The sequence below is a fragment of the Oncorhynchus mykiss genome, chromosome 27 (assembly GCF_013265735.2).
Source record: "Oncorhynchus mykiss isolate Arlee chromosome 27, USDA_OmykA_1.1, whole genome shotgun sequence".
In the NCBI taxonomy this organism is placed as follows: Eukaryota; Metazoa; Chordata; class Actinopteri; order Salmoniformes; family Salmonidae; genus Oncorhynchus; species Oncorhynchus mykiss.
Window position 1 is genome coordinate 14,378,849 of NC_048591.1, and position 22,887 is coordinate 14,401,735.

Here is a 22,887-nt window from a genome sequence, read left to right on the forward strand (position 1 = left end):
AAAACAACAGGTGTAAAAGGTGAACGAAAAATTAAAAAAGAAATGGTTTCGCTATGATTACCAGAAACAGTGAGGGTTAAAGGTAGCGTCTCACGCTGAATCCTGGGGAGAGGACTACCATCCAGGGCGAACAAGGCCGTGGACTCCCTTAACTGTCTGAGAGGAATGTCATGTTCCCGAGCCCAGGTCTCGTCCATAAAACAGCCCTCCGCCCCAGAGTCTATTAAGGCACTGCAGGAAGCTGACGAACCGGTCCAGCGTAGATGGACCGACAAGGTAGTGCAGGATCTTGAAGGAGAGACAGGAGTAGTAGCGCTCACCAGTAGCCCTCCGCTTACTGATGAGCTCTGGCTTTTACTGGACATGAAGTGACAAAATGACCAACAGAACCGCAATAGAGACAGAGGCGGTTGGTGATTCTCCGTTCCCTCTCCTTAGTCGAGATGCGGATACCTCCCAGCTGCATAGGCTCAGCTCCCGAGCCGGCAGAGGAAGATGGTAGTGATGCGGAGAGGGGGGCAACGGAGAACGCGAGCTCCTTTCCACGAGCTCGGTGACGAAGATCAACCCGTCGCTCAATGCGAATAGCGAGTTCAATCAAGGAATCCACGCTGGAAGGAACCTCCCGGGAGAGAATCTCATCCTTTACCTCTGCGCGGAGACCCTCCAGAAGACGAGCGAGCAAAGCCGGCTCGTTCCAGCCACTGGAGGCAGCAAGAGTGCGAAACTCAATAGAGTAGTCTGTTATGGATCGATTGCCTTGACATAGGGAAGACAGGGCCCTGGAAGCCTCCTCCCCAAAAACAGATCGATCAAAAACCCGTATCATCTCCTCCTTAAAGTCCTGATACTGGTTAGTACACTCAGCCCTTGCCTCCCAGATTGCCGTGCCCCACTCACGAGCCCGTCCAGTAAGGAGAGATATGACGTAGGCGACACGAGCAGTGCTCCTGGCGTAAGTGTTGGGCTGGAGAGAAAACACAATATCACACTGGGTGAGGAACGAGCGGCATTCAGTGGGCTCCCCAGAGTAACACGGCGGGTTATTGATTCTGGGCTCCGGAGATTCGAAAGCCCTGGAAGTGGCCGGTGGATCGAGGCGGAGATGGTGAACCTGTTCTGTGAGGTTGGAGACTTGGGTGGCCAGGGTCTCAACGGCATGTCGAGCAGCAGACAATTCCTGCTCGTGTCTGCCTAGCATCGCTCCCTGGATCTCGACGGCTGAGTGGAGAGGATCCGAAGTCGCTGGGTCCATTCTTGGTCGGATTCTTCTGTCAGGTGCGTGAATGAGGACCCAAAAGCGAATTAACAAACAGAGTTTCTTTAATGATGAACACACGTGGGCTCAGATGGACAGGTAGATTCCGACAGGACAGGACAAGGTTGCAGCAAACACGATGATAGTCTGGTTCAGGCATGAGACACACAAACAAGAATCCGACAAAGACAGGAGCAGAAACAGAGAGAGATATAGGGACCTAATCAGAGGGAAAAAGGGAACAGGTGGGAAAAGGGGTGAATGAGGTAGTCAGAGAAGACAAGGAACAGCTGGGGGAAAGAGGGACAGAAACGGTAACCTAGTACGACCAGCAGAGGGAGACAGGGTGAAAGGAAAGGACAGAAAGACACAACATGACAATACATGACACCTTTCTGATTGTCTCTATTTTTACATATTTTTTATACTGAATGTTAACAGATCTTTAACCAAAACCTAATATTTGATAAAGGGAACTTGAATTTACAAATAACGAAAAAATATATACTTATTTTATTTATTTAATTAACAAAAGTTATGTAACACCCAATTCCCCTGTGTGAAAAGGCAATTTCTGAAAAGGCAAAATAACTGGTTATTCCACCTTTAGCTGCAATGACTGCAACCAAATGCTTCCTGTAGTTGTTGATCAGTCTCCCACATCGCTGTGGAGGAATTTTGGCCCACTCTTGCATGCAGAACTGCTTTAACTCAGCGACATTTCTGGGTTTTCAAGCATGAACTGCTCGTTTCAAGTCCTGCCACAGCATCTCAATTTGGATTAGGTCTGAACTTTGACTAGGCCATTCCAAAACTTCAAATTCGCTGCTTTTTCATGTAGACTTGATTGTGTTTTGGATCATTGTCTTGCTGCATGAACCAGCTGTGCTTCAGCTTCAGCTCAGAGACGGATGGCCTGACGTTCTCCTGTAGAATACACAATTCATGGTTCCATCTATTAAGGGAAGTCGTCCAGGTCCTGAGGCAGCAAAGCATCCCCAAACCATCACACAACATCCACCATGCTTGACCGTTGGTATAAGTTTCTTACTGTGGAATGCAGTGTTTGGTTTTCGCCAGACATAAATGGGACCCATCTCATCCAAAACTTTGACACAAATTTGACAAAAAGCACCTGGATAATCATCAAGACTCTTGGAAGAATGTTCTATGGACAGATGAGTTAAAAGTATAACTTTTTGCACAGCATGGATCCCATTATGCCATGCGAAAACCAAACACTGCATTTCACTGTAAGAACCTTAAACCAACAGTCAAGCATGGTGCTGGTAGTGTGATGGTTTTTACTATTATTTGTATTTATTATTAAAACATACTACCTGCAGTGAAGCAGCTCAATATTTACATTACATTCTGTCATATAACCGTCTCCTGTCCAGAGCGACCCATAGGAGCAACCAGGGTCAAGAGCCCCGCCCAAGGGCACGCCGATATATCTCCCACCAAGTCAAAATGGGCCCCTGAAATAAAATAAGTATGCAACTGTTGTTTTACTTGTTCACTCAGGTTCTCTTTATCCAATATTATGTTTTGGTTGAAGATCTGATGACGTTCAGTATCAAAAATATGCAAAAATAGAGAAAATTAGAGAGAGTGCAAATACTTTTTCACAGCACTGTATATTAAATGTTGGTCAAATAAGGGTTTTTGGTCAACATGAAATTCCTAAAAGATCAAATGGAAATATTTGTCAATTGAATTTATTTTCATCCAAATATCAGTTTCAAATCATCAATAACAAAAATTTCAATTACCAGTATTTTTTTTACTATGGAAGACAGTGTTACATTAACGCCACAGCCTATTGCATATAATCAAACTAGGTCAATTGTAACATTTCACTTCGGACACTTTTGGTTGAATCGTAAAGGACTGGTAGTTCCAAGAAACTTGTTTAATTGTAGCTGAGATACAGTTGAAGTCCGAAGTTAACATACACCTTAGCCAAATACATTTAAACTCAGTTTTTTACAATTCCTGACATTTAATTCTAGTAAAAATTCCCTGTCTTAGGTCAGTTAGGATCACCACTTTATTTTAAGAATGTGAAATGTCAGAATAATAGTAGAAATAATGATTTATTTCAGCTTTTATTTCTTTCATCACATTCCCAGTGGGTCAGAAGTTTACATACACTCAATTAGTATTTGGTAGCATTGCCTTTAAATTGTTTAACTTGGGTCAAAACATTTCGGGTAGACTTCCACAAGCTTCCCACAATAAGTTGGGTGAATTTTGGCCCATTCCTCCTGACAGAGCTGGTGTAACTGAGTCAGGTTTGTAGGCCTCCTTGCTCGCACACACTTTTTCAGTTCTGCCCACAAATGTTCTATAGGATTGAGGTCCGGGCTTTGTGATGGCCACTCCAATACCTTGACTTCCTTGTCCTTAAGCCATTTTGCCACAATTTTGGAAGTATGCTTGGGGTCATTGTCCATTTGGAAGACCCATTTGCAACCAAGCTTTAACTTCCTGACTGATGTCTTGAGATGTTGCTTCAACATATCCACATCATTTTCGAACCTCGTGATGCCATCTATTTTGCGAAGTGCACCAGTCCCTCCTGCAGCAAAGCATCCCCACAACATGAAGCTGCCACCCCCATGCTTCACGGTTGGGATGGTGTTCTTTGGCTTGCAAGCCTCCCCCTTTTTCCTCCAAGCATAACGATGGTCATTACGGCCAAACAGTTCTATTTTTGTTTCATCAGACCAGAGGACATTTCTCCAAAAAGTACGATCTTTGTCCCAATGTGCAGTTGCAAACCGTAGTCTGGCTTTTTAATGGCGGTTTTGGAGCAGTGGCTTCTTCCTTGCTGAGCAGCCTTTCAGGTTATGTCGATATAGGACTTGTTATACTGTGGATATTGATATTTTGTACCAGTTTCCTCCAGCATCTTCACAAGGTCATTTGCTGTTGTTCTGGGATTGATTTGCACTTTTTGCACCAAAGTACGTTCATCTCTAGGAGACAGAACGCGTCTCCTTCTTGAGCGGTATGACGGCTGCGTGGTCCCATGGTGTTTATACTTGCGTACAACATCCTGGTATGTACCCTGGTGTTGATCTTCATCGCCCTGGGGCCTTCCCTCTTCCTGCCCATGCCACAGTGAAAGCATGTTCTTCCAATAGAGTCAGGAGAGGCATACAACTGGAAATGTTGTAGAAATGGACGCCCAAGAACTACCAGAGGCCCTAGGAAGAGGGGACATGTGTGCAGGTGAGGGGCCAGTGAGAGCTAGGAGCTGCAGCCAGGTTCTTATCCAGCTGTGGAGAGACTTCCTCAAGTGATACTCTTCCAGGGAGCGGCTGTACTGGTCAGTGTGGTGGGCACTGGCCACCTGTAGCTATAACCAGACAATCAACTATGTACAGGCACTGTGGCAGCACATAGAGCCATCCCAGAACTTCACAGTCTACAATGGAGGGGTGGAAGCTGTGACAAACCTATTTGGTGAGTAGCGAACAACACTATAGATCTGTTATGATGCGTTGCGTGCTCAGTTCAAGTTGGGTCTGACTGAGACCCGTGTCCTGTGCCAGGCCAGAATCGCCCCGGGATGGACCACCCAGGGAGGCACGTTAGTTAACATAATGACCACTGCACCAGTGTTTAATGGTGATGTAGCCAGCGGTAAATAACATGTCGACCAGTGCACCGGAGATTGTATCGAGGTGCCTGCGGATCTGATGTGCTTCCCACTGGACAGCTGTATCACGGTGTTGCCAGCTCTAGCTAGTAACGTGGCCCATTTTTGCCCTTCCCTGTATTATATTTCAAGTAGGATAGCAGTTTACACAATAAATAACTCATATTGGTAGTCATCTAGATGTCACCGTGTTGCAGTCTACTCAATGGGGTGAGCATGAACGGCAAAACCACCTGGACACAGTATCTTTCGCTCCCATTTGCCAAGCACTGCAGTCCCGCAACAGGGTGGGAAATAGCTACTATAGTGTAGCTAATGTCAGGGGGTGACAGTCACAGCAAGCACATGCATGCAACACATTCAAGCAACAGTACACTCAGCAGTTTTATTAACTGAAAGTGTACAATTATGTTTTGTGTAAAACTAACAGTGAAATGCGACCCCGACTCACCCGCTCAGGCTTCAAAACCAAGCTCTTGTAGTAGTTCTGCTACTAAGTGAAATCCGACTCGGTAGACCCGTAGAATGAGGAAGTAGCCAGGAGCCAATAGAAAGAGAAGCATCCAGGAGCCAATAGAAAGAGGGGCTGGCTTTCCCTGGTCAGTCCAAGAGAAGCATCCTGGAGCCAATTGAACGGGGGTTGGTTTTCCCTGCGCGGTCTTTCCCTGGACGTGGGTCGCAGTTGGATCATTTTGCTCAGTTCGTCATCAGAAACCTTGCTTACCTAGCAATGGATACAAACACATGCAACTTCACATGTAATCAGATTGTTCTATATCGTGGAGCGCTGTCCCACAGGCTTCACTCCTATTGGTTTACCCTGCTGCCTAGGCGGTGCAGCCTGATAACAAAATGATGCATGCACTAAAGCCAATGGGAGACCAGCTGGCCCTATATAATGGAGCGCCCCTCCATCAGCCTCCCTTTTTCTTCAGCGAGACTGAAGATTTCCTTGAAGAGAAGCACTGCTGTTGATGTAGAAGACACTCAACGTTGTCGGCTACTGCAGACCCCCATGACCTATGTCATGTGTGCTTGGTTGGGAAGTTGAGAGTGCTTATGGTGAATTTGAGTGTGGTGACGGGACCGCAGTGTTTGAGGAGATAAATGACGCTGAGGGTCTCTCCATGCATTCATCTGTTCCTCCTGCCTCTGCGCTCTGAATTCCCGTGGCTCATTGAGGGGGCCGCAAAGCATCTCGAGATACCATATGCACATGATGCAGAATGGTCCATGGAGAGAGCAAAGATACAGGCTCTTTTTACCCTGGCCATGCCTTCTCTGGACAACTATGCAGAGGGTTCCTGAAACTAAACCACTGATGGAGAGACTCCCTACCCAGGCCTACTTTCCATTAACTAGAGTGGCAGGGCGGCAGAAGGCCATTGTCAACGGCATCTCATGACTTGAGAAAGCTGTGGCGGCCTACCTGGTCCCGAGCTACACACTTCTCTAAACTCCTCGGCTCAGCTCTGGCTCGGATGGCAACGAGGAAAACGTCTATCTCCGAGGCTGAGGTGGAAGAAGTGTCACTACTGTCTGGTGCCAACCTCCACCTCACACGCCACTGGGCTTCAACAAGCTACACCCATATGACATTGTCACAAAAGAGCCTATCTTCCATGCCAGTCGGACTAACTCTCATTCCACTCTTTCTTTCCAGAGGTGTCACAGCCCCAACAGGGGTGTGGCTGTTGAGTAGGACAGTGTTTGTGCTGTGCCACACAACTGAGCGGCGTTCTCATCAGCCTCCAATTATGTTGGGGCTGGGGGCCAGCGATTTTTGTTCTGTACACCCAGCGAGATCTGACACTGGGGTTATGGACGTAACCGTCATGTAGATGCCTCCGATCCCCTTTCGGGAGAGGCCCTCCTTGGGCTGTGCTACTGTTATATGGTCGGCATTCAGCAGCGGTCAGGACCATAGGGGAATACAGACGTTTTCTTCCGAATACTTCTCAGCTTCGCACTGTCACGCTTTCACCACATTATTGGGAGTACTCTGCCCACCTGGCTAGTTGGAAGTTGAGGCATACCCCTCCACCCTTTGCAGTGATCGTGGAAACGGTGAAGGCATCTCCAGAGAATGTTGCAGTTGACACATTTCACACACCTGGGTTTCGCTGTCAACAGTGGATTGTTCATCTGGGTCTCCAGTTTTACACTCCGAACATGACGGCACGGATTTCGGATCCTCGAAAATCTGTGATTCTGTTGGCCCTCAGTCGGTATCATCCGACACACGGTGACGGCGCACTTGGTACTGTCCCTTCTAGGGCTCAGGCCGTCTGCCCACACTGCGGTCCCACTGGGGTCCTGCACATGCGCAGGCTACAGGGGTGGTTCACCCAGCTACAACTAGAACCTGTGCGTCATCGTTGTCATCTGTTAGTAGTTCTCCACTCTCTCAGAGTGGATCTGACCTTCTGAACTATTGGCGTCCCGATGGGCAGAGTGTCCTCGCACATCCCAGTCTATACAGATGCGTCTCTGGCTGGATGGAGCAGGACATCTCAGACTGGCGGTGGGAGATGCGTGGCCTCCATTGGAGTGTCACATCAACCTCCTGGAGCTGGTACTGCAACGTGTTGGTCTGGCCAGACAATCGAACTGCGGTGGCCTACATCAACCACCAGGGAAGAGTTTGGTCTCCTGCGCTTCACCTCCTGGCAGAGGCGCTGTGGTTGTGGGCTCACGAGCACCTACGCCTGTTGACATTTCTACACATTTCAGGCCACCTCAACAAAGGAGCAGACCTCAGTCCTGAGGGTCCTGCAGCCCTTTTCACCATGACATTCACAGCCAACATCTGGGCCTGCTATGCTGGCTACATTGTCTTCAAGTGCCTCTACATGCTGCTTATCCCCATAGCCATGTGAGCACTGCCGTCTGAATAACAATATGCCTTATTTTACATTTCAAAAATCCCTTTTGACGGTAATATATTAAAGGGACACGTTATAGGGACATTACACTCCTAAATCAAAGTTTATCAGATGTTTTCATCCAAATGAGTCCACATCCCACACCATTGGTTGTGTAGACAGATCCACAGTGCATTCGGAAAGTACTCAGATCCCTTGACTTTTTCCACAATTTGTTACGTTACAGCCTTATTCTAAAATGGATTAAACCATTTTCCCTCATCAACCTACACACAATACCCCATAATGATAAAGCAAAAATAGTTTTATTTTTTTGCAAATGTATTAAAAACAGAAATACATGATTTATATAAGTATTCAGACCCTTTGCCTTGAGACTCGAAATTGAGCACAGGTGCATCTTGTTTCCATTGATCATCCTTGAGATGTTTCTACAACTTGATTGGAGTCTACCTGTGGTAAATTCAATTGATTGGACATGATTTGGAAAGGCACACACCTGTCTATTTAAGGTTCAACAGTTGACAGTGCATGTCAGAGCAAAAACCAAGCCATGAGATCAAAGGAATTGTCCGTAGAATGCCGAGACAGCATTGTGTCGAGGCACAGATCTTGGAAAGGGTACCAAAACTTTTCTGCATCAATGAAGGTCCCTAAGAACACAGTGGCCTCGATCATCCTTGATGAAGTCCTGGGTGCTCTGGTGCAGGTTCTCAGACTGAGGCGAAGGTTCACCTTTGTTAAGGGAATTTTTTATCAATGATGACTAATTATGTATACATTTCAATCAGGACTGACTAGTCCAAATGCTATTATGTACTGTACATGTATGAATTTTCTATCTTGCTCCCATTCCCAATTGTATATAATGTAGTCAGGAGTTTAGAACAATGCCTTGGTACAAATGAATGAACTATCTCCAGATGGCAGGGACGGACTATCTCCAGACTGTCTAGAATGCTTATCTACACTGACTGACCTTGGCTTTAGGCGAGGAGGGAAGGCTTGAGAACTATAGGGCCTCTCTACTAGTGTCATGAAGAGATAGAACATTTAGAAAACGCTGACGTCCTTTTCAGTTTATAACCTGTGGTAAAATGTGTATGAAGGCAGTACTCTCTTGAATTAAACGATGTTACCTGACTTTTAAGACCGGGGCTCTGTCCATTCTTATAAAATAAGAGTCTTACAAACCCTTAATGCATTGACAGAGTGTTTAATTTTGATTGGGAATTAAAACAGAGGAATTTAGAATTCCTTCAACAACCTTCCAACAGGACACTGATCCTAAGCACACAGCCAAGACAATGCAGGAGTGGCCTCGGGACAAGTCTCTGAATGTCCCTCAGTGGTCCAGCCAGAGCCCGGACTTGAATCCGATCAAACATCTCTGGAGAGACTTGAATATAGCTGTGCAACGATGCTCCCCATCCAACCTGATAGAGCTTGAGGGTCTGCAGAGAAGAATGGGGAAAAACTCCCCAAATACATACAGGTGTGCCAAGCTTGTAGCGTTGTACTCAAGAAGACTAGAGGCTGTAATCGCTGCCAAAGGTGCTTCAACAAAGTACTGAGTAAAGGGTCTGAATACTTATGTAAATCTGATCGTTTTTATACATTTGCAAAAAATTCTAAAACCTGTTTTTGCCTCGTCATTATGGGGTGTTGTGTGTAGATTGATGAGGAATTTAAAATATATATATTAAAATATATATTTTTAAATAGATGTAACATAACATTTGGAAAAAGTCAAGGGGTCTGAATACTTTCCGAATGCACTGTAGCTACACGCCTCATGCCCAAATTAATAATAAGCACTGCAAATCTGGAAATTACATGAGGTTCGATTCAAACTTAGGAGAGGCATGCATTTCCTACGCACTTCTTAATAGTTACTTTTCAGACTTACCTTATGCAGGTGAATAATGAGCTTTGCAGGCATTTTTCCCTTACACACACTGAATACATGTAATTAAACCACTGAAAACTCTCCTACTTGCTGGCCAACATTTTCACGTGGACTTTTCATTGAATAGGGTTTTCAGTACATTTATCTATAGCCATCCTTTTAAATTTGGTGCACCTTTAATTTGAATTCACTCCACAGAGTCACTGGAACATATGGAGAGAAATCAAATCAAATTGTATTGGTCACATTCACATGGTTAGCAGATGTTAATGCGAGTGTAGCGAAATGCTTGTGCTTCTAGTTCCGACAGCGCAGTTATATCTAACAAGTAATCTAACAATGCCCCAACAACTACCTAATACACACAAATCTAACAGGATGGAATAAGAATATGTACATATAAATATATGGATGAGTGATGGCCAAGCCGCATAGGCAAGATGCAATAGATGGTATAAGATACAGTATATACATATGAGTAATGTAAGATATGTAAACATTAAAGTGGCATTGTTTAAAGTGAGTAGTGATCCATTTCTTAAAGTGGCCAATGATTTGAGTCTCTGTGTAGTCAGCAGCCTCTCGGAGTTAGTGATTGCTGTTTAGCAGTCTGATTGGCCTTGAGGTAGAAGCTGTTGTTCAGTCTCCTGGTCCCAGCTTTGATGCACGGTTCAGAATATTAGGGATCAATGAAAGAAAGCCTTGTAAACATATTAATCTCCTTTTCATCACCAAATGGTAGACATAAAAATACTCTGATGATTATTTAGGGTTAGGGAAGAATTTATGAATAATACAAATAAAAAAACAGGTTACAGTGCCTCTACACACTAAACGTATTGGTGAATCAAAAATAGTGGTTTGATTCATCCATATTCAATTGTTTAATTCATGAAATATTGGAAGGTGAGAAAAGGGATACAATAGAAGTAGAACCATGTTCCTCCACCTTAATGATCCTCACTAATCATGGAACTGTGATGACAGCAGTCCAGTCATCGTGAACCAGGTGCCAGGCTCCAGGTTTAAACTGTTACGAATGGTCTGCGTTCCATAATGATTCAAATAGGCTATAGTCCCAAATTATTGCTGGTAATACGTTAGGCTAATACGATCCGCTATTGCTAGCGATCGTCAGGAACAGTCACACGAATGTGTCGGATGAAAGGTAAACTAATGATGCGATGGAATGATGCAAAATGTAAAGAAACTAACACTAACGTGAGTTCAAAATGTATTGGTATAACTGACGATGGCTACTGATAGTGGCTAGTATTTAACACCATACAAATTGGGAAAAGAAAACAGTGAAAAGTCCAGGCATATAATTAAAATATTGTAGAAATCGTAAATAAACTTGGTAGGTTTGGCACTATGCTGTCATTTGTGCATGGCTACCAGAAGTCTATAGTTTGGGTCTCCGAAATTCATCCCTGAAGGTTATAAGGCCAGCATTTCATAAACCTCACTGTGGGTTAAATTGATATGCTTCAGTTTTGCCATATGACTGGTTTTACATTAATTTTGTCTCCAGCAATCAGAGTAAAATACATTTACAATCCCCTTATCCACACAAATTAATCATTTACCTAGCGCTTATCAATTTGTAAGTTACAGTGCACGGAGAATGGTGCTATTTCTATTGGAAAAAATAAAGTAGGCCTAGATGTTGCTCCACTTAGAACAGATAGGTTGCTCGACATTATTCATTGTTCCATCACGCATAAAGGTGGTGGAATTATGAGGGAATTAAACCAAGGTCAGAATACAGCATATCTGTCGACACCTCTCTACCAAACCTACATTTCTGTGATCTCCACCCTGAACCCTGATAGCTGAAACATGTGGAGCAGAGAAAAGGGGATAAAAATGGAATTCAGTTCCATTTGCGTGCGTATAACTTGGGTCTGAATCGGCCCCATGGTGTTGATCTATTTATTCTATTAATTTTAGATTGTGGGATATAGCTGGATCTAAAAAAAACTAAATGGCCTGTGACGTGGACCCCTTTTTAGATCTGAAACGTTACAAAATTACCCTTTAATATTTGGTAGAGGGAAAAACATGCCCCCTTTCCTTCCAGGTTCCAAATTTCTACGGAGATCTCCACGGAGAGATATGCACTGATCTTCGGAGCAAACAACTTTGGGGCTTTGGTCCTTCAGACTATCATCACAGCCGTTGTGGTGGATGGCAGAGGGATCGGCTTGGGCATCATCCCACAGGTGAGTTAACAGTTGAAGTGTCACAGGACAATAATAAGACCTGCTTGCTAGCCCTACGACTGAAGAGTAAGGAATAAGCTTAACGTTTTTCCACTGTTTTCTGCAGAGGAGCCGCCAAGTCTGAAAGACAGTGACACTGGCCCTGAACAAAGACTCTGAGCTAAAGAAACTGACCACTGGGCCATGTTCTGTAGGCACGGAATGGGAGAAAACGTTTTGAAACGGGGAGTTTCTACCCGAGTGTGTCCATAAAGAAAGCACATTTTTGTTTTCGTTTTTGGTATATTGTGTCCTACTGAATTAAAGACCCTGATGACAGTCAGGTCTGATGGTTTGATATTCTTTACAGTCTATACTCCTGAGCAAGAGTAACAGCTCCACAGTATTCAGAATGCAACATCTTTATCGTGATAGAAATCTTTTTATATACAGTATATCAAAAATATTTCAATATATAAAAATGGAGATGTACAGTGCAGCAATACAAAGACATGGTTTGGTCATTATTTTTAGTTAAAATTCATTTTAATATATATACACATTAACTTAAATGTCTTTAACACCCAACATCAGTGGAATTCAGTCTATATTGTAGTAAACCACTTGGGCAGCAGGACAGGTGAGAGCACAGGTGAGACCACAGGTGAGAGCCCATCCCCTTCCAGGTGGAGTCTCTGCCCTCGAGGCCAATCACAGAAGAGGAGAGATACTCCTCCCCCTCTTCTGTAACAAATTATGAAACGCATGTTCACCTCTTATTCTCTGTAAAAATAGTCCTACCGATACCACGCTGTACAAACTGCTTTTGGTTCTTCTTTACAAATACAGTAACTCACAGTAGTCCTCTAAGATTTTCCAAGTAACAGTTCTGCCTTAAACTCGTGTTAAAGATACAAATACTGATATGCACAGAGCTAATTTCCTCTAACAAAAAAATATTTACAGAATTGCAGCGTAATGAATGGGAATATTTTGCAATAACTTAGTATCAGCCAGTTTGAATATACATTTGGCTCAGCTGAGGCCAGGCCAGATCACAGGTTAGATGGAGGATGAGAGGAAACTCCGCCCCTTTAACACATTTACATGCGAGTCATTTAGCAGACCCTCTTATCCAGAGCAATTTACAGGAGGAGCTATTAGGGTTAAGTGCCTTGCTCAAGGGCACAGACATATTTTTAACCTAGTCAGTTCAGTGATTCAAACCAGCGACCTTTCAGTTACTGGCCCAAAGCTCTTAACAGCTAGGCTTCCTGCCACCCCTAACACCACCCCCCCTTCCCTCTACACACCTTTACCTTGTTTTGTTTTTTGTTGCCATGGACGGTGTCAGTTACGTCACTTAATACAAAATACCAGTTTTAGAAACATTGGGTTTGTCTTTTTTAAAGCGTCTTGTGAAACAAAACAGTGCAAGAGGTGAGAGCAGTGCACGCCAGTTGACAACACCCTAGTGGTGGAGTTCAGGTGGAGCAGTGCTATAAGAAAGGATTCGTTGAAGAGCTTCCTGAGGGATAGTGTCCTGAAGGGGCGCCCGCCTGGAAGGACGACAAAGACAGAGAGAGGGAGAAAGGGGGCCATTAAATCACCACTAGTGAAACTAAAAAGTTTTATCAAATGGAGACTGTGGACACTTGGCTTTCAACCAATGGTCCCACTCACCAAGAAGGGGTTACTAGACACCCCGGGTGCAGCCATCGCCTGCCCAAAGGGGGTCGCCACAGCCTTGGCCTGTCCATAGGCTGAAAACCCCCCTCCTGGTGGACCAGAGAAAGAGGTGAATACTAAAGGTTTAAATGAAAAGGGGTACACTACACAAATTCATGCAAAGCACACATACACCCATGCAAACACCCACACACACCGTTGGGTTGCTGGGGATAGGCCGGAGGCTGGGGGAAGGGGCCCTGGCCTGGGAAGGGCTGTTGGAAGGTCCCACTGAAGCTGGTGGGGAGGTTGTAGGTAGCAGCGTTCCTGAATCCGGCTGGCATGCTCATGGACCCTGTGCCAAACGTGGCTGCAAGATAGGCGGGAGAGGAGAGGACACTCAATCTACAAAATATCACATCAGTTACACAGAGCTTACGCTACACGATCACTGCTAAGTGCTAACGCAGACCACAAAACATCTGAAGCACCCACCTAGCCACCTAGTCTAGCTATAATCACACCTGACGCCAGGTTAACATTTGCACACAACCTGAACGAAAAACACCTTTACTGAGCAGTGTACAATTAAACACAATTAAAAACAATTAAACAATCACGGCAACAGCAGAAAAACGACTTTGTGACTAGAACGAGTCTCAGAGACTAGCTCTATCCATAACATAACCAGCATCTAGCACACAGTTACAGTACTACAGCACTCAGGGTATAAGCAATCTTAGCAAAGGCAGTGTACAGAATCCAGGAGGGTGAAAAACTATAAAAAGCTTACAGTCAAAAAAAGCTTACAGTTGTGCAGTTCAAGGATACTCTTAAATGGTTATCTGGCAGTTTGATGTCCTTTCAACACCAGTTTATAACCTCAGAGCTCAGCTGGAGGACATACACCCCGCCAACAGCTATAGGCTGAAAATCTACGACTGTTAGTTAGGCTATTTCTCTTGGCCAGCAGGGGGCAAGAAGGGGTAATCGGCGATGTCACATCACTACAGTCTGGGAGCGTTAGTGGGGAGGGGGGGGAATTGGTGAGGGCAGTTGAGGCATCAGGACCCCCACACTCACATATACAGTAGAAGTAGCACTGGGGTCAGAGTTCAGGGGACACAACACATGCAGTCGGCGAGACAGTCACAGGATGCTCAGGGGAGCTCTAGGAAGCACTGCCACAGCCAAGACACAGGGAGGCAGAAAGGAGGGAGAAAAGGAGTGAGCTGGAAGGGGAGGAGGGAACCTACCAAAGTGGGCTGGAGGGTAACCCTGCCCATGCAGAGCCCCCAACAGGCCTGTCGAGCATCACAAGAGCAATCAGACAGAACCATCATAATTTGCACATAGACATACATACGCACACACCTTCACGCTTATAACAGAAACACTCAGTCACCAACTGTTACTACTTCGACTATATCCTCATTTAGCTACAGACTATTGTTAATGAATAATGCTGCTGTCTTGTAGCAGCCAAGCCCCACGCAAAATACTTACTTTAAGATGAATACAATTAGATGAAGTGAAGGCATCTGGTTCATAACCTCATTATGCCCTCATGACCATGACCACGAGTCCTCTTACAGGGTTTCAGGTGGTCAATCATCCTCCGTAAAAAGTCATCTAAGAATATGGACTTGTGAGATTTCGGTTGACTGCTAGGCTATTCTTTGAATTTTGCTACAAAGAAAATATTTTACATGATCACCTGCCTCAGTTAATTTGTGATATTTTAGCATGACTTTGGAATATAGCTGCCATCTGTGAAACACGTTTTTCTTCCGCACTACCTCAAAATGGCCGCTAACCACGACAGCTAGATCGGCTTTAGTCATAGAGATGTACTTCAGAGCTCATCAACCATCTTTGCAATGGGCCTGCACATGACAGGTTTTGGGTTAAGTGCACCCTCTAACTCAGTGGCCGAGTCCGAATACCCGTACTTGCGTTCTAAATAGTATGTTGATTGGGTATGCGCAAAATTGAACGTTTTAGAGTATGTGATATTTCGAAAACGTAGAAAGCTTAAAATGCCAGGATGTCATACTCATTTAGGCTTTTCATCAAGTACGAATTCTCTGCATGCTACTGGGGAAGATAATTGTCTTTTCAGACTCCCACATGTATTTGACAACAGCTGATAATCAGATGATCTGATGTGATGTACGAATGGCAGGGAACAACCCAATTGCACATTACATGACACCTAAGTACGCGTGTGTCTAGTATGCTGATATCTGTTGCTTAGTGCATAAAACAGTTTGTTCTAAACAGTATGTAGTAGGGTTAGTACATAGTATAGAATTTTAGTAAGTAGTAGGCAAGAATGATTTCGGGCAAAGCCTATGGCTTTAGTTTCAAGTACATTGGGTATGCAAAACATCCGTGGCGTGTCCCCACCTGCTGCCGCCATAGCCGCTGCTCTCCCGTTGCTCTGGAAGGGGTTGGTGGTGGCTATCGCCGGGGCAACCGCTGCAGCAGCAAAGGGGTTTGTTGACGGACCTGGCAGAAGGAAAGAGGAGACATCATACTCATATCAGTTCATCTCTGAGTAGCTAAGTGTCTACTTCAGCTCTGTAGAAATTTACGGTCCAATTCTAATCTACCCCCTTCTCCCCAAAGTGTGGAATCGATCTGCGATGGAAAATGTTGTGTGTGTATATGATCGTATGTTTAGCACAAGGCTGCTTTTGTAATAACCTGAAGTGATACAATGTCTCAGTTTCAAGGTCAAAAGCCTTGTGTTGTATACATCAGTCACATACAAGAACCAACCATGCTTATGACTTGTTTGTGTAGCAGTATAAAAGAACTGAAAGGGAACCTCCCCTTCAGAGTTTTCATCAAGCTTGGATTGAGTTTGTGAACCTCTCCAGCCGTGATAATAAAGACAGATTTTTTTACTTAAGAGTCCTCAGTGGTGAATTTCCATGACACAGGATGTTTGATCTTGATGCCCCCGGACACTGAGATTCAAGAACATGCTCAGGCTGACTTTGCCGTGCTGATCGTTGCTGGTGGTATGGATGTGAATACCACCAGCAATAAGAAAGTTGTGTGTGAACTGAAAGAAGTTCTGTGTGGACCTCGATTGATAATGTTACATAGGGATTCTGAGTGAATACCTAAGCAAGTTCTGTGGGATGTGTGATGTGTGGTGTGTGAAGATATGAAAGGGGAGATAACTATTACCAAATATGTTTTTTTGTTTGTTTTTTTAGGGGTGGATCAGCTTAATATTACAGAAAGATTGTTGCTTCCATCAATGTAATTGTCTTCATTTCCAATCCCCCATATCTTTTTTAAAAGAATATACCTTTATTATTCCCCACAAACCCTACCACCCTTACCCCAATTGGAGTAAACTAATTAACAATAACATTTAGACTTCAACCTTCAGTTTATACATCTTATACACATTTTACAGACACAATCTATTTTACAAGAGTTATATTTAGTTTGTTTTTAGTCCTTCCTCTATTTCTGATGTCCATCCAGTTTGATTTCTATTTGTAACTGTGCTGTTTCACAACATTTTTGAACCTATATACATTTTACAGACCCCATATCTTTTACATTGGTTATCTTGTTATTAGTCCCACCCTTCAGCTCCATTCAACCCCTCCCATCCATCTCTTAACACCATCCATTTTGGAATTCTATTTGCCATATATTTTTAAACTGTGTTGTGATGCTTCACAAAAGTACTGAACCTTTCTATTCTCATAGCTTCTATAGATTGTAAATTAAAAATAAACATTCTTGCTAAAATAATTATTATATTACTAATTGATTGACTATGCCTTTTCAAATCACCCAGTATTTCTATCTGCAGCGTTAGTTCTACGCAAAGGTTGCAATTCCTCAACCATTCCTGGACCTGTGACCAAAAACGAGCTACATATGGACAATACCAAAATAAATGATCTAATGTCTCTGCCACCTCACAGCAAAATCTGCAGAGCTGGGAAGATTGTACCCCCATATATATAACATTATATTGGTTGCAAGAATTTTGTATAGTAATTTAAATTGAAAAATGCAAAGTTTTGAATCCGGCGTTGTTTTGCGTATCAATTCATAAACCATGTGCCATGGAATGGGTACATCGAAAATCTCTTCCCAACCATTTTGCAATATATATGGCACAGCTGTCAGTTTATTGGTATATGTTTATATTTATCACACTTTTCTTTAACCATTTATATTCTTTAATGCAGGGCCGACATATAAGTTCCTTGTTTTTTCCCCTTCTACTTGCCTCTTCCATGTTTGTGGTAATGCTGCAATTAGTTGGTTGTAATTTTGGGTAGAGCAGGCATTTCCATATGTCTGTGTTAGCTGCATGTGTGACATAACTCCACCAGTCCTATTTATGATATCATTCACAAAAATTATACATTAAAGAAAAACGTATTTGAAAAATATGTTTTTTTTAATCAATTCGTATATTTGAGTTTAACCACAATATTTGTTGTATTATTTGTTCTGTCTTTTCAGGTGGATTAAACTGAAATTGCAATCAACTTTTTAAGGCTTGCTGAAAAAAATAACGATATTTTGGAGATGATTTCCTTTTCAAACAACCGAAAGTGAGCAGGTGTAATCTGAATAAAGGGAAAAAGGCCATTCTTGAACATAGGATGAGACATTCCTAACAATTTACTAGAGAACCAGTTTGGATTTAAGTATAACTTTTGTATGACTGATGCTTTTAGTGAGGTCTAATGCTTTAATATTTAATCATTTCTGCCCACCGAATTAATATTAGTTATATAAATAGGCCCATTTAACTTTGTCTGGCTTGCCATTCCAAATAAAATTGAATATTTTTTGTTCATATAATTTAAAAAGCAGGTCACTAGGTGTAGGCAAAACCATAAATAAATAGGTAAACTGTGATGTGACTAAAGAGTCAATCAGGGTTATTTTTCCACAAATAGACAGGTATTTTCCTTTCCATGGTAGCAAGATCTTATCTATTTTTGCTAACTTTCTATAAACATTTATTGGAGTGAGATCATTTCTTTCTTTTGGGGTTTGTATACAAGAGTATGTCCACATCTTCGTCAGACCACTTAATTGGTAAACTACACGGTAATGTAAAATTTGCATTTTTTTAGTGATCCAATACGTAATGGTAGCATCACTTATCATAATTTGGTTTCAATCCAGAGAGGATAGCAAAAGTATCTAGATCCTATATGAGGCTGTGGAGAGATTCTAATTGTGGTTTTAAAAGAAAACATGAATCATCAGCGTACAATGACTCCTTAGTTTTTAAGCCACAGATTTCTAATCCCTTCATATTATTGTTTGATCTAATTTTAACAGCTAACATTTTGATGGCAATAACAAATAGATATGCCGATAGTGGACAACCTTGTTTTACTCCTCTAGATAGTTGAAAACTTTGAGATGTAGCCATTATTTACTATTTCTCACCTAGGGTTACTATACATAACTTTAACCCATTTTATAAGAGATTACCCAAAATTGAAATATTTTAGGCATTTACATATAAACTCCAGTCGTACTTTATCAAAAGCCTTTTCAAAATCAGATATGAAAACCAGGCCTGGTGTCCCCGATATTTCATAGTATTCTATTGTTTCCAGTACTTGTCTTAAATTATCTCCAATGTATCGTCCATGTAAAAAACCTGTCTGATTAGGATGAATAATAGCTGACAATACTTTTTAAATTCTATGCGTCAAGCATTTTGCTAGGATTTTTGCATCACAACACTGAAGTGGAAGAGGTCTCCAATTTTTTTAATGGACTGGATCTTTATATATACCACTTGGGTCCCGTTTCAGTAATAATGATATAAGACGTCCTTGTTGCGTGTCCGATAATCTAATATTTATATAGGAGTGGTTAAAACATGCTAATAATGGTCCTTTGAGTATATCCCAAAAAGTTTTGTATACTTCCACTGGTATGCCCTCCAGCCCTGGAGTTTCGTTTCTTTTTCCTCTAACTTATTCTGTGTCTCTATGGTACAGTTTTTATTACTATCTAACTGTACTGTTAGTCCTTAAATTTCCTTTGTTAATATGGACTCAATGATCTAAATTGCTTTTGTTTTATAGATGAGTACTGAATTGCATGGCCTCTAAAGGCACATTTAAAAGTGTCCCATACAGTAAGGGGATCTGCTGTTATCAAGTTATGTCTGAAAAAGTCAGTTATAAATTCTTCTGTCCTAGTTCTAAACAATTTATCATCTAGTAGGCTTTGATTAAATTTCCAATATCCCCGCCCACGTGGAATTCTGTAAGAGTAATATATATGCCAATTATGTGATGATCCGACCGCATTCTGTCCCCTATCAACACTTTTTAAACTTTTGGTGCCAGAGAGAATGGCATAAGAAAGTAGTCAAGTTGACTAGCCTGATTAAGCCTCCACCATGTATAGCTCACTAGGTCAGGATATTTAAGCCTCCATATATCCACTAATTCCAATATATCATTGACATTCATGATTTCCTTAAGTGCCTGAGGGTGATAGTTTGTAGTGTGATTTCCTTTCCGGTCCATGGAAGTATTTAAGACTGTATTAAAATCTCCCACCATAATAATAGAGTCTAGTGTTGCTTGTAGAGTTGATAAATTCTTATATATATTTTCAGAGAAGCTTGGATCATCATTATTCGGACCGTATAGGTTAATAAGCCATATCTGGTTAGTGTCCAATAACATATTTAAAATAATCCATCTACCTTGATGATCTGTTTCAACAATTGGCACATTTGGATCAAAATTACTGTTCATTAAAACCCCTTTTGAATTTCTTTGCCTGTGGGAGAAATATATTTTGACCCCCAGTCCTTTTCCCACAAAACTTCATCTAAAATTGTTGAATGAATTTCCTGTAAACAATAGATATTATATTCCTTCTCTTTTGGCCAGGTAAATACTGATAGTCTTTTCTTATTATCTGCTAAGCCATTCCAATTGTAACTGGCTATACTTATTTCACCACTTACCATAATGAGACAACTTTCAATTCGATTTATCAAAATATATGTTTGTAATATAATATATGTTCGTACCATTAAAAAGTAACATGATAATTGAGTGTCTATATAGCTGTATTATAATATTTGTATTGCTACTAAACCTCCAATTGGTCCCCACTATTCCACCCGCTAAAAGCCCTTATCCCGAGTTGGGTTGTCATCCCATTATATATAAATATTTGAGTCTGAAGTACAGGGAAAGAAAAGGAAAAGAACAGACTCAATGAGAACAGACTCACTTAATGGTGTCGAATGACCTCAGTCCTGACTTTCTGGTGAGGCCTGATCACCCTCGTAAGAAAGGCTAGATACATTGGGTGAGATTTAAGTATAATATGTAAATGCTGGTAAATATGAAGAAATGCATTGCTGTTGTTGTTGTTATGTTTGTTTCGTTTTTGTTTTTCTCACCAGATTGGGTGCGCTGTATGATCGGGATTTCTCCCTAAGGGTTAGTCCTCTAACTCCCTGACCCTGTAATTCTGCGGTGAGGTTCCCAATATATTAGGGGAGTATAAGCCAATTTGCAAAATGGCTTCAATAGTGTGTTGTTATTCTCTTGGACATTTGTCTTAGAAATGTGTATTAAGAATATTGGGAATGTAATAATTTGACATACAGTGAATAGTAATGCCCTAAACTGTTGTTCTGGTCTGCCCTCCGGTGACCATAGATGGTATGGAAGGGACAATTTGACCGAGAACAGTGAGCCTCACCCCCTCTAACCAGCTGAAGTAATGGCGACAATGCTGTTCACTATGGCCCTGTCCTTCTACCTGAGACCCGAGTCCGAGCCAGCAACATGTGTACAGATTCCAGTCAAGCTATCAACTGCCTTTTCTCTCAGGAGTGCAGCATGAGTCCGGAGATAGTCCACGTGGAGAGAGATCACGTCCAAACTTCTCTCATGCTGCTGGTGCACTAGTCGGAAAATGGACAAGACAGAATGGACCATAAAGGATGGTGGTGGCGGCTCAGGTGGGAGATTGGTCTGCTTGGGAAAATTAGATTATTCCCCAGACATTGAAATCAGGACATTATCAAGGGCCACCCACTTTGACAGGTATGAGTTAAATGTGTAACATTTAACGAACTGTAAAGCTATCTGAAGAAGAAAATTAAGAAACGCCAGAAGAATGAGTGCCGGGAGGGAGGGGGGTGGTCAACCATGCCCGTAGTTCATTTAAGGTTGCCCAAAATTGTTCATTTGGGGTAGCAGGTTGATTGTGAGGGGTCTGCACACTGCGAAATGTATAGTAATTTAGTCAAAAAAATGCATTGAGATACCGATGCCACTCGCGACAGTGTAAGACAGGGACAAATGGGGGCTGTGATGAGAAAAGTTAATGCTATAAATGTATGAATATAATGTATGTCATCATATATATACACATATATACAGTGCCTTGCGAAAGTATTCGGCCCCCTTGAACTTTGCGACCTTTTGCCACATTTCAGGCTTCAAACACAAAGATATAAAACAATTTTTTTTGTGAAGAATCAACAACAAGAGGGACACAATCATGAAGTGGAACGACATTTATTGGATATTTCAAACTTTTTTAACAAATCAAAAACTGAAAAATTGGGCGTGCAAAATTATTCAGCCCCCTTAAGTTAATACTTTGTAGCGCCACCTTTTGCTGCGATTACAGCTGTAAGTCGCTTGGGGTATGTCTCTATCAGTTTTGCACATCGAGAGACTGAAATTTTTTCCCATTCCTCCTTGCAAAACAGCTCGAGCTCAGTGAGGTTGGATGGAGAGCATTTGTGAACAGCAGTTTTCAGTTCTTTCCACAGATTCTCGATTGGATTCAGGTCTGGACTTTGACTTGGCCATTCTAACACCTGGATATGTTTGTTTTTGAACCATTCCATTGTAGATTTTGCTTTATGTTTTGGATCATTGTCTTGTTGGAAGACAAATCTCCGTCCCAGTCTCAGGTCTTTTGCAGACTCCATCAGGTTTTCTTCCAGAATGGTCCTGTATTTGGCTCCATCCATCTTCCCATCAATTTTAACCATCTTCCCTGTCCCTGCTGAAGAAAAGCAGGCCCAAACCATGATGCTGCCACCACTATGTTTGACAGTGGGGATGGTGTGTTCAGCTGTGTTGCTTTTACGCCAAACATAACGTTTTGCATTGTTGCCAAAAAGTTCAATTTTGGTTTCATCTGACCAGAGCACCTTCTTCCACATGTTTGGTGTGTCTCCCAGGTGGCTTGTGGCAAACTTTAAACAACACTTTTTATGGATA

The 22,887-nt window shown here is 42.4% G+C and overlaps 1 protein-coding gene across 9 annotated transcripts in view; it reads right to left on the reverse strand.

The window, feature by feature from the left end:
- Positions 1–12,450: 12,450 nt before the first annotated feature.
- Positions 12,451–22,887, reverse strand: part of LOC110507166 (arf-GAP domain and FG repeat-containing protein 1) — a 41,549-nt gene continuing 31,112 nt past the window's right edge. For 7 of the 9 annotated variants that reach the window (XM_021587048.2, XM_021587052.2, XM_021587047.2 and 4 more), the window contains 5 exons: positions 16,004–16,105; positions 14,851–14,898; positions 13,812–13,964; positions 13,610–13,704; positions 12,451–13,485 (listed from right to left, as the gene is read on the reverse strand). In XM_021587048.2, the coding sequence (XP_021442723.2) occupies positions 13,426–13,485; positions 13,610–13,704; positions 13,812–13,964; positions 14,851–14,898; positions 16,004–16,105 (458 nt within the window). In that variant the 3' untranslated portion in view covers positions 12,451–13,425. The remainder of the gene's footprint in view (positions 13,486–13,609; positions 13,705–13,811; positions 13,965–14,850; positions 14,899–16,003; positions 16,106–22,887) is intronic. The other 2 variants (XM_021587049.2, XM_021587057.2) reach the window with 1 other exon arrangement.